The following is a 12,040-nucleotide window of genomic DNA, read 5'->3' on the forward strand; positions in this document are numbered from 1 at the left end:
CAGTTGACTCAGAGCCTTCACCCTCTCTGTTTGAGTTCAATGTGTTTCCTTGTCTTTACTGAAGAGGGTAAAAAGAGTAAATGATTAGCCTTTTACTTCTCACCCAACAGCTGCTGCCAGAAACTCTGCAGAGCTGTAGTTCTGTTATTGTGGAAAAACACTGCGCTTATATATGTCTGTCACAAAGTGACACAGCAGATTAAGCCTTTCATTCTTTCAGTGGACACACCTATGATTCAGTTTTGGTCGAAACAAGATACACAAACAGGTTCTCCAAGTTGGCATTTCTTAAATACTTGAAAAATGAAATTGAAAGTGTGTAATGCAATCGGTGACACAAACCTCCTGTGGTGAACGGGCCAGGATGATTTAGATCGAGTGCTCATTCTTGTTGATGTGCTGCTGAGGGCTTGGTGCAGCTGCTGTAAAGGAACTGTACACACAGTGCTAATCACCTCCTCTGAGGCAAGGTACACACACTGCATCATGCCTCCAACCTGAGCCGGCTGAGGTGATGCACACACTGCTCTTCCTCACTCTGCGTCTCTCTGTCCCTCAGGAGGGAGCAGGGGGTGTCCGGCCAGTCCAGCTCCATCATGGTGGAGGGGGTCCAGGTGACGCTGCCCTCCTATGAAGAGGCTGTTTATGGAGGAGGTGGACCCTGTGCGGCCTCTGGTCCTCCTCCTTCTCCGACTCCTCCCGTGGATCCTACAGAGTCACGGGTCCCGATCGTGCTCTCTGAGGGTCTTCCCCAGGGGGCCACCGGAGGCCCCAGCAGAAGCCGCCAGCACAGAGACTTTGACTTCTGTCTCCCATCCACGTCCTCCTCATCGTCCTTCTCCTCCCGGCGCCACGCAGAAACGGCGCTGGTTCATCAGGCCCCTTCTTCCTCCTCCTCTTCCTCATCATCATGGGCTAGAGAGCACCCTGGGGGTGCATGCGCAGGCCCCCTACCTCTCCGTAGAGACTCTGAGAGCAGCGACCAGCACAGTCTGCTCTCTGTCACCTCTGTGGATGACTTCTCTGACGGTGAGAGGAAGCTGTTATTCCACACAGTTACCAAGGAGCCAGATGAATTGGGATTAATTAAAAGACTGTTAAATATTAATTGAAAGGATTCTCTTAAATGAATTACAACTCAAGTACATACTGAGAAAAAGAAGAAGAATAAATACTTTATTATTTTGGCCGGGGGAAATCTTTTTTTGTTTTTATTAGGCAGAAAAGTAAAATACACACTTTGGGGGATACATTATCTCAGGCTGCAGTTTACTATTCCTTATCTTGCTGACAAATCCAGTATGCATCGGTTAAGATATCAATCAGAGAATGCTTACAGGGGCAAAATATAACAACAACCCTAAATAGTGATGTATAATTGGTGATGTAATGTATTGCAGGACAGTGCGGGGGTAAACAGCTGACTCCAGAGCCATTTCTCTAATGTTTGTTCTGTTTCCCTGCAGATATCCCCCTGCTGAAGGAAGCATGAAGCCTCCAGCCTGCTATCAGCAGCAGCAGCAGCAGAGCCCTTATTTCCTTCTCTCTCACTGCTGACCAGGACTGACTGTGGCTGTCAACCTACTTTCCCCCCCACTCCCCTCAGCAGCCTGCAGAGAAAAGACTAGAACTATGCCCCCATTCCCCCAATGCAACCCCTTCTGCCATTGCTTTCCATGCAGAGCAAAGCCAACAACCAATACTCGCAATGAAGGAGCGCCTCTGCACCCAGATGCTGGATCAAAATAAAGACAATAAAGCGGTGCCAGCTCAACATAAGTCCTGTAGATCCTATGTATATGTAAAACCTACATACTGAGTCACGGATGTGTACTATAGGCTTTGTTTTATCACACACTTGCCTCCTCCCAGGTGTATTTCTCTATATAAACATTGCTGACAGAGGCTTCGTCGGAAACAGGCTATAGCAACACGCCGCCTCCGCCTGGGATTACTGCGGATAAATGAAAAATACTCCTGATGTTCGCCCCTGACGCTGCGGCACTCGGAATCAAAAATCGTCTTCCCGCTGTACTTGAAAAGGTTGTGAGTGACGGCTGGGATCTGTGAATGCTGCATGTGGTTTTTAGTTATTGCTGTCAGAGCGCCATGGCCCGCTGAAAGAAGCATGAAGCGTCCTCTGTCTCTCCCTCTCTAGCTTTCTGTGTATCCGTGAGGCGTCTAGCATATGGATTAGTGGGATCGAGAAGCACTTCACAAGAGCTAAAAGCAGTGCAGCATTTTTTTTACAAAGCACCATATCACAACTACAAAAAAAAACATACCCTTTTCTTTTCTGCCGCCAGCTGCACCCCATTGATTGGTGATTTAGATGCAGGACTTTGCTTTAAGTCTTGCCTGTATAAGGACACATAGGTTGCTTTTCATTATGCTAGTGTCTCTATAGCATCACTTTTGTTGATACGTCACGCAATATAGAGTACTACCTAGTAGGGTACTGTTCTTTTCCCCGGCTTTGAACCCCTTAAAAACCTCCTCTTCTCGCTCCTTGTTTCCTCGAGGTGCATTTGAGGGATGCAAGAACCTTCATGATGTCAGTTTTCCATTCATAGGGGAAAGAGGAAGTGATGAAGAATACGTTAGCATGAAGAAAAGCATCCATTATGTCACATTCTGTCTGAAAGCTAAGGAGAGTCTTGTGTTTCATGGTGATGGGACACATGATTAAACTTTCAGCTTTGTTTTTCTTCCGTTTGTATTTATTGGTGTGTGGCTCAGTTAGCTTTGACTTGCTGAATCTGAGTGTGTGAGTGTGTATCTTTACGTGTCAGCTAGGCAGGACAGGACATGTCGTCATATGGTCGGCCTTGATACAGCCATTTCCTGATTTGCCTCTCATTAGATCAGAGACTTGCTTCACAATGTCCCTGTCTTTCACCATTGGAAAGTGTCCCTCCCAGCACTGAATAAGTCACATGAACAAACCAGCGTCCCTTCAGCCAAGTAGTCCATTACACAATGTGTGTATTATTCATCTACTCTCATGCTAGAATATTTATCATTTTCTGCTGAATGGCTGGAAAACACAAATCCCCTTCAGAGGAACTGGCTCTCGCCCACCCCCCTACTGAATAAGACTCTCCACTATTGTGCATTATTGACACAACTGCAACTGGTTGCAGTGAAACGTTTTGTGAAATAGCACCGTACACCCACTCGCCCTCCCTAATGCCAAGTGCAAATTTAAGAGCGCATCATATTATTTAGTTAGAAATCAGTTTTTAATTGAAAAGCTTTTAGTGGTTGAGCTGGTCACCCTGGAAACGACATGACTCTGAAGCATCAGGAGAATTACTTTTCAAGCTAAACTCTACGAATTTATATTCTGGTTTTGTTTGGCATTAGTGGCTGTGTGTCAGTTTCAATGGCTATATTATTAATGCAAACAGAATGTTGCCTTAGACTTGTAAATTGTCTTTTTCTTTTGTATAATCTTAAGCGTCCGCATTGGTTGCTTTACAACACTGCAGCATATTCTGTTTTCCCTATGGCCTTACTCTGTTCTTTTCTATTCTATGCATAAAACTGTCTTTGTGTATTTATCAATGAGTTTACTTTTGTTGTGGACACGAATAAACGAATGTCCATTCTTCTCTGTCCCCCCCCATAGCTTTTACAGCTACTGTGATGATGATGATGATGATGATGATGGTGATAATGATGAACGTATAAGCACCTATATTTCACTATTCCTTTGCGTCTCCTGTGCAACAAGGCAATAAAATATAGTGGGATTGAAATGAGACAAAAAAACAAATGACCTGAACCCTTCAGAAACACTGTTGTACGGTGTTGCGTTCCTGAAAAATAACAAAAAAGTTCACATGTTGATTCTTAGTTTCAAAATGCTTTCTGCTTTGGTTTTTTCTCTGTACATGGCAATGGGTGTGAAGATAGTAATTTAATATTTGTATAAAGTTTAATTTAATTTTACAGTGTGTATATAACTTTCTAATTAAAGCTTTCTTTTAAATGTGGAATGTGATGGGTCATTATTCTCCAAATAACTGCTTTCTATACTACTTTCGATAGGATTATGGAAAAATCTGAACCATGAATGGAAACTCCTGTTCACTATCGACCTTGAATGAATGCAGCAGCCTTCTTCCTGGCACTGCAACCCATAATCAGCATAATATTTCTAGAGCTATTCCAATTGTGCATTAAGTATTACGTCAGTCACATATAGTACTTCATGATACTCTTACACCAGATTATGATATCACTACCAAACCTCTGTATAAGGAACTTCTCCATCTGCTCAGTCAATTCAGAATTAATAAAGAACCATCCAAATGGACAGTACATGCTTGGTCAATGGTGTTCCTAGTTTATTATTTATGTTCGTAACTACTTCCTGGATTATGCTGCCGTGTTTGATAAGACTGCAGAATGACACACCTGACGTCTATAGCTATAGTTACTGTCCGTCATTGTTTGTGTATGGTATTATTGTGTCAGAGTGACACCTGGTGGTCAGAGTTAGAAACGAAACTGCTGGAGATGGTGCTGAGTGACGTCATGTTCGGAAACCCTTCCGCCGCTCTTCGGCACTCTTCGTTCACCATCCGCCAGTTAGAAGAGAATGTAGGACATGCATTGTACTCGGGGGACGACTGGGAAAATACTTTAGCGGGGTTAATTTTTAAACTAAAAAATGTATATAGAATATATAACACTTACTGATGAATCTCGTTCAAATAAGGCAAACGTTAAAGATGTTGTCGAATGCTTAAGTAAAAGAGGAAATACCATAATCCTAAAATTCTCCATTACAATTGAAAGTCCCGAAATCAAAGGGTAAACGTTTTTAAGATAGCATGTATTTATGATAACAAAATTAAAATGCTTATTATGAAGAATGGCTTCTTTCAGAGTGGTACGTTAATTAAATATTAAAATATCCAGCAATTCAAGTAGATCAAAACCCCTTTTTTATGTTGCAATTCAATTACATATACAGTTATAACCCTTTACATTTCCCTTTTTTTCTTCAGGAACTTATATGAACATATTTTTTTGTATTAAAAAAAATCACATCGGGGTAGACACAAAGTATTACAAAATTACATTATTTAATGTAATTTTTTAAAGGGGTTTTAAAGGGGTTTTGATCTACTTGAATTGCTGGATATTTTAATATTTAAATAACGTACCACTCTAAAAGAAGCCATTCTTCATAATAAGCATTTTAATGTTGGTATCATAAATACATGCTATCTTAAAAACGTTTCTTTTTCTTCTTTAATTAATTTAAAGAAAGAAGAAAAAGATCGTTTCATACTCCAGGAAAAAAATGCAAATACACAATTAGTTTGGATTGCCTTTAGCCATACTGTTTGTAATAGTGTTACTACATTATTTTAATTCTTAAAAATGTTTAACATTTGGTTTGGAGTCCCCATTACATTTCCCTCACATCTAAATGAAGACGTTATTTCCGGTTATATCTCACCAACGGGTGGCGCTAACGTCTAAAAAGGAGTGGTAGCAACTCGAAGACGAAGAAGAAGAAGTGGTAGTAGAAGAAGAAGAAGTAGAAGAAGACCGTTTTCTGACACCACCCCCTCCCTTAAAGCAAAGGCTCCATTTTGTTTGCTTCCTGCGGTCACATTCGACACCCTGCAAGGAAAACAACGACACATCCCCGTCTACAGTAAGTGCACAGCGATTAAAATGCATCACAACATCACTATAGGGTTGTGTTCAAATATACGTTTGCTGCATAATAGCATTGTTAGCTTAGAATAGCACGACTAACGGCTGGCTAAGATATCCGTTGCTAGGCCCTAACGGTTTTCTTGCTAGCTTGCTAACAACACATTTCAACAAACGTTTATAAACGGCTTTATTTGTAAACACTTTTAAATGTATACATCATATTCAGTATTTTCTTCAATCGTGAGGTTATATGTACGCTTGTTTGCAGATAATTGCAACTACGACATCGGAAATGAGTGGATGTCGTATTTTCATCGGCCGTCTGAGCCCATCGGCCAGAGAGAAGGATGTGGAGCGGTTCTTCAAGGGATACGGCCGCATCCGGGACATTGACCTCAAGAGGGGCTTTGGTTTTGTGGTGAGTCCTCTTAAATTATATAGAATTTTTTTCTGAAAGCTTTAATATGCTGAAAAATGTCCTCCAACTCCAGTGTCCAAAGTAACTACGTAGGTGTACTGGTACCATTTTATAGGAAATTGCATTTGAGTATTTCATGGTTTGGCTCCTTGGTATTTCTCCCCTCACAAATGTTAGTTTTTCCACATGATTTGTATTCACACATACAACTGTAGATTTTCCATGACGCTAAAAAAACCTTTATTTTCTGGATTCTACTCAAGCATTTCTTCATTTGTCTTGCTGGCCAGTTTTTGTTGCACATGCTGGAAAAGAACAGGGAAAAGAAAATCTTATTTTACGTTATTCAAGATCTATGGTCTTTCAGTCCACGCTGCTTACAGATACTTAAAGTAACGTGAAACTAAATCTCAAGCCACCTCAACAATCTACCATCAGCAAAACAGGTTCCCTAAAGTACTGTACTTGAGTTCAATATTGAGGGTCTTGTACTTTACTCGAGTGTTCAGTTTCTGCTCCTTTGTTGTTTTACTCCACTACATTTATTGAGTACCTCTTTAGATACTCAGCAGATTTTTCTTTAATGGTGTGAAATATAATCAACACTTAAAAAATACTTTAGTTTCACCGGGTGTGCTTTCACTAGCTGCCCTGCACCATACAAATAAATATAAACCTTTTTACTTTTGAGAATTAGTTTGTCTATTCAAGATTGATTCACAGAGGTGTTGAAAAGGGACAAACGTGTTGTTATGTGTTTGTTTCAGGAGTTTGACGACCCCAGAGATGCTGAAGATGCCGTTTATGAGCTTGATGGCAAAGAGTTGTGCAATGAAAGGTAGGAATTTGGAAGACTTGTAAATCAAAAATGTGAGTACACTTGTAAGGGCTTTCTTGTTCTTTCTGTTTCAACAATAATTGTTTTGTTCAATAATTGCTAATAAATTGTTTCTGTCATTTTCAGGGTGACAATTGAGCATGCTCGTGTGCGTCTGCGTGGCGGTCGTGGCCGAGGGGGCAGCGGCGGCAGTGCAGGAGGACGTTTCTCTGACCGATACGGCAGAGGCTCCCAGAACAGTCGGAGGTAAAACTATTACAAAATGCCTAATCATGGTAACAAAAGGCCTGTTGGTATGATACCAGATAAGTTTAGCTTGTTGTCATTCAAATGAGGAAAGCAACTGATCAAAATGTTAAAGTAGGTGGTGTAAACAGCTGGGGGGTGGTGAAATGTCCATTATTGAATTATTGCACAAGTTTCTCCTGTTTTTATAAAGGATTTAATAAATAATCTACAGATTTGGAAATGTCATATCTAAAATGCAACAGAAGGCCTGTGCTTCCTCCGTTGTAAAGATCCATGACATGACTAAGCCTCACTATTGACAAGAAGCTAATGGGAGCTCTTCTGCTCAGGTCTGTGTTTCAACCCCTCACTGTTACAGTTCAGTATATTGATGCTTTCCCCCTCATTTCAGCCGAAACCCTCCTCCGATGCGCACTGAGAATCGTCTCATCGTGGAGAACCTGTCGTCTCGTGTCAGCTGGCAGGTTCGTTTTACCACATGATTGTTATGCACAGCAAGTCTCTACAAGCTGCAACAAATATTATCACCTCCAACAGTCTGCCTCCAACAATACACACAAACAGCTGTAGATTTTCCATGATGCTAAACAACATTGATTTTCTGGAATCTACTCGATCAGTTTTACTTGGCTTGCTAAATGTTAAAACAATCATTTTTCTTTATTGTGATGAGGCCCAAATTGTTATTTAAAAAGGCCGCTCTATTAAATCTGGATCTAATGCAGTTAGATAATGAGACAAAAAATTAGAAAACACTTAATTTGTTCATTTTTTTTTTCAAATTTTAACCAATTCTTCACCCCTCTATTTGCCAGCCTGACTGTTGTGTCATAAGGAAGAGCTCGCTTATGGTGGAGTTAACCCCTTCTGGGTCCTTCTGTCTGGGTTGAGCCCTGAGGTGTCAGCCGAGGTGTCAGCCAGTCTGTCCTACTCCTAGTTGATGCCTGCTGGTCATGTGAGCGCTCGCTCCTCACTAGAGGCGCTGGCGGCCCCTTCGTTCGCTCGCACCGCCCCCTGTTGAAGGCAGGGGGGCACCTGATGTGTGGCTGAGAGAGAGGAAACAGAGAGTTGGCAGAGAGAAAGGAGAGGAAAGAGCGAGAGTCGATGGTGGTGGCGTATTGATCGATGGTTCGTTAATTTGAGGGGCTTCAGTCGATCGATATCCCCCCTCCCCTCCCCCTCTGGTGTTCCCGCACAACGCGAGCGAGAGAGTGTGAATTCCTCCCAGGTGCCCATGGATAATATCTGCAGTTATGGTGGGCTCGGAGAGCCTGCGGCCCGCTCCAAAGGGTTTCGCTCTCAGGTAGTAGTTTCCTCTCTTCCACCCTGTTCACTCTCTTTACTGAGGCAGGGTGCCGAGACAAGGGCGGTCCCGGCGTGGAGCCCTGTGCCCTCTTAGTCAGGGAAAATGGGGCTCTTGGTGCCAAAGGCTGCCCAAGTGGCGCCACTGCAGTTCAGTTCATGCAGATGGTGTTCATGTCTCTGTAGTTGTAATGAGTCCAAGAATCTCAAAGCTTTTACAAATACCTAATTGATTTTCCACTTATAACACTTATCAAAATGGGTCTATCTAAATTGGCATACATTATATTTTCAAATAACACACTTTGTTTGGAGGACTGCCTCTGAGGTTCTTGGACTCATCATCCTTATCTGCAGTAGTCTGTGTAGTCCTCTCAGACAATCTAACCATCTCTCTCAGTGCTGTTTTATGTCTCAGGCTGTGCTTGTGTCCTGAGCCTCTCCATAAGTTGACTGATCTTTACGTGTGTAGGACCTGAAAGATTTCATGAGACAAGCTGGAGAGGTGACATTTGCAGACGCACATCGCCCCAAGCTCAACGAAGGGTAAGACCATTATCTCGCTAAGTGGCCATTGCTATCCAATTGATGACATACACATCCATCTCAGAGTGTAAATGCATCGTCTCCTGTTGTCTTTGCAGAGTTGTTGAGTTTGCCTCTTCCAGCGATCTTAAAAACGCCATGGACAAACTGTCTGGAAAGGAAATCAATGGCAGGAAAATCAAGCTCATTGAAGCAGCCAGAAAGAGGTGAGTTGCTTTTATCTTTCAGTCACTCATCCCTGGCGCTCTAATGATGAAGCTGTCCACCTTATACCCGTGTTTCCGTTTGACTCTCAATAAGAACATGGCCTCAACATGCTTAATGGCACTAAATGTTACAATTTTAAACATCACTAAACTGTCGCACCGTCAATGAAATGCTCACATGCGTATGAGAAAGAAATCCAGTAGAGCTACACGTGTTTTTTAGATGTTTTATACAAATATTTTCTTGCTCTTTTCTCTCCCAGGTCGAGGAGTCGCTCCCGCTCTGAGAGCTCATCTCGCTCACGGTCCCGTTCTCGCGGCCGCTCTCCATCTCGCTCCCCCAGACGCTCCCGCAGCCCCTCCCACAAAGCCCACAACCGCTCACACTCGCGTTCCCGCAGCATCTCCCCCGCCGGCGGTGCCTCCTCGCCATCCCATAAATCAAAAGATCCCCCCAAGCGCTCCAGGATGAGCCGGTCTGCCACCCCACCCTCCCCCATGCCCGCTAAGAAAGCCTCCGTGTCCCGCTCCCGTTCCCGCTCTCGTTCCCGTTCCCGCTCTCGGTCCACCGACAGTCAGCGCTAATGCCAGGTTTCCGTTTAATGTCAATCAGTAGAACAACTTGATTCAGCAGAGGACTCGGCTTAGAGGCACACTGGAGCTCCCATGAGCCTTTCTGAGCGCCGAGACGAGCGCTTTTCTCGAGTGAAGTTCGTTTTTACTTTCTGGATCTACCTTCTCACTTAACGCACAGAATCAAACCGGAACCATAAGATTAAGTCAAGTAGTTTATTGTCATAATAATCAGAGCTTTTAAATAAAAAATAAATGACCATAACAGACAACACTCTTTATAAAGTTAGTCAGGCCCCCCCCCCCCCCCCCCAACCTTATGTTTGTTTACACATCCAACTCTTTCGCTTCACAAGGTCACCAAAAATGCCCCAGTGAACCAGTATCATGTTTCACCGTGATTGGGACTGTACGGTTAATAATCCCTACACTTTGAAACACTTTGAAGAGGGAGTCTTTATTTTTCGGCAGCACTACAATGCTTTTGATAAGCTGTGACCACTTCTGATTTTAAGATACTTTTGCTTGTCCGTGGCAAATTTTAACCCATTTCCACCTTTTGAGTCCGTATCGTTCTTGTTTTCGAGGTCCGTTTGCCTCTTTTTTTTGTATTTTCTGCCCTATTGTACCACAGCTGTTTATCGATACTTGCATGTTTTTTTTTTTTTTTTACAATTTCGAATTTTCTTTTTAAATCATAATTGGCATTGGCAGTATCAAGAACACTGTACAATACCGCACATTTTTCCAGCAGTCAACATCTGTACAGTTAACTCTTAACGTCGTGGAGCTTATTCTCACCTGCAGTTGACAGTTTATTTTATTGTGTTGGGAGATTTTATTCTCCTCTGAGGAAAATGTCAACCCTTTGGTGAATGCAGTTTTTTCTAGACTTGTAATTAAAGTTTTTATTTTATTTTTTTGGTTTTTTTTGTGTACAGCATTGCAGGCTTTTGTTTTACATAAGTGTATAATGTAATTCCAAGAATGCTGGTTGGTACTGTGACTGTTTCTGTGGTTTAATGTAGACAAGAGTTTGGAAAAAATGCAACATTTTTGTATGTAAGGATTTTATTTTCAGTGAAAAATATGATTGACGTTTGTATGATGTAGGAAGATGGACGGTGGACTTAAACAATAAAAAGATTTTAACTAAATCCTACATTTTGTGTTCATCACTTTTTATAACGCAAATAAAAGCATGTCTACCGCATGCAGGGTGCATTTCTGGTTTTTCCGAGCCATACACCTTTGCACAGCAGATACACTGCATATTATAGTATGTTGTAAAAGCTTATTAAGTTATTACTCAAAGGAAAGCAAATTGGAAAAAGTAAAAACTGAGGCTATAAACCAGGATCAAGAATCAGCAACTATAACAGTAAGAGATACAGGAAATGAACATTTATTTAAAGGTGTACGAGTCTACATGGTGATCGATTTCCAAATTCACATGGCAAGTTCCTTAAATATATATAAAACATACCTAACTCTTCTTTGTGCTTCGATGGTAAGTTAACCTCCCCCTCATCCCTCCCCATCCTCGCTGCTGGCACGCTCGCCTGCTGTGTGCAGACACATTACCTCCGCAGGATTTCTCGTATCTGTTTTTCACCCATACAAAGAAATGTGAAAGAAACCAGAGAGTTTAATAAATGTGTCTCGGCTGCATGCTGCATCCGCTGCTGCTCTGGAGGTGTGAATTGCACACCTATTCTTTGGAGGTCAGTTTGGAGAAAATAGAAGAAACATCACAGAGGATTCCCCAGAAACACAACACGTATTCCTAAATGAAGTTTAAAACTGACACGTGTTTGAAGCGATATTTCATATATTGTGTTGTTACCTGTTGGGCCAGAAGTTCTTCTAGTCGTCTCTCTGAAACTAAATCCAGGTAATCTCTTATTCTGTGAGACACAAGCAAATCCTACTGGTTGTACAGAGGTGCCATCTAGTGCTACAATTGACTTCTGCAGCTTGAGCGATACCTCAGGAGCATCTCATTTAAATGGAGTTCAGAAAGCTTCTATAGAACCGTTTAACCTGACAAATAGGTCTCTTTTTAGGAGATCAAAAAGTGTTCTCTGTGTTGGTCTGTAAGCTTGAAATATAATGTTTTTGTATATTGTTAAGCATCTCACAAATGTATGATGTGTTTGTCTGTGTGTTTTTGAGATAGGGACGCCTTATAGCTCACTATAGGACCCCTCTGTCTCCCTGTTTCAA

At 42.0% G+C, this 12,040-nt stretch overlaps 2 protein-coding genes across 2 annotated transcripts in view; both read left to right on the forward strand.

Moving 5' to 3' along the window:
* The window catches only part of susd6 (sushi domain containing 6), a 29,967-nt gene extending 25,966 nt beyond the window's left edge, over positions 1-4,001 (forward strand). Inside the window, exons 6-7 of the mRNA XM_063902809.1 lie at positions 560-1,029; positions 1,467-4,001. Of these exons, the coding sequence (XP_063758879.1) occupies positions 560-1,029; positions 1,467-1,492 (496 nt within the window). The 3' untranslated portion in view covers positions 1,493-4,001. The remainder of the gene's footprint in view (positions 1-559; positions 1,030-1,466) is intronic.
* A 1,522-nt stretch (positions 4,002-5,523) lies between these two features.
* On the forward strand, positions 5,524-10,971 carry srsf5b (serine and arginine rich splicing factor 5b). Its single transcript, XM_063902044.1, has 8 exons — positions 5,524-5,677; positions 5,951-6,100; positions 6,868-6,938; positions 7,065-7,184; positions 7,579-7,651; positions 8,962-9,035; positions 9,134-9,241; positions 9,505-10,971. Exons 2-8 carry the CDS (start codon positions 5,975-5,977, stop codon positions 9,824-9,826), a joined length of 894 nt encoding a protein of 297 aa, XP_063758114.1. The 5' UTR covers positions 5,524-5,677; positions 5,951-5,974; the 3' UTR covers positions 9,827-10,971.
* The last annotated feature ends 1,069 nt before the right edge of the window (positions 10,972-12,040 follow it).

This window comes from Eleginops maclovinus, chromosome 15, assembly GCF_036324505.1.
Source record: "Eleginops maclovinus isolate JMC-PN-2008 ecotype Puerto Natales chromosome 15, JC_Emac_rtc_rv5, whole genome shotgun sequence".
NCBI lineage: Eukaryota > Metazoa > Chordata > Actinopteri > Perciformes > Eleginopidae > Eleginops > Eleginops maclovinus.

Coding starts and splice junctions, on each gene's coding strand:
- srsf5b (XM_063902044.1), top strand. CDS start 5,975: ATGAGTGGATGTCGTATTTTCATCGGCCGTCTGAGCCCATCGGCCAGA. Junction 7,185..7,578: donor GGCTCCCAGAACAGTCGGAG/GTAAAACTATTA, acceptor CCCTCATTTCAG/CCGAAACCCTCCTCCGATGC. Junction 7,652..8,961: donor CGTCTCGTGTCAGCTGGCAG/GTTCGTTTTACC, acceptor TTACGTGTGTAG/GACCTGAAAGATTTCATGAG.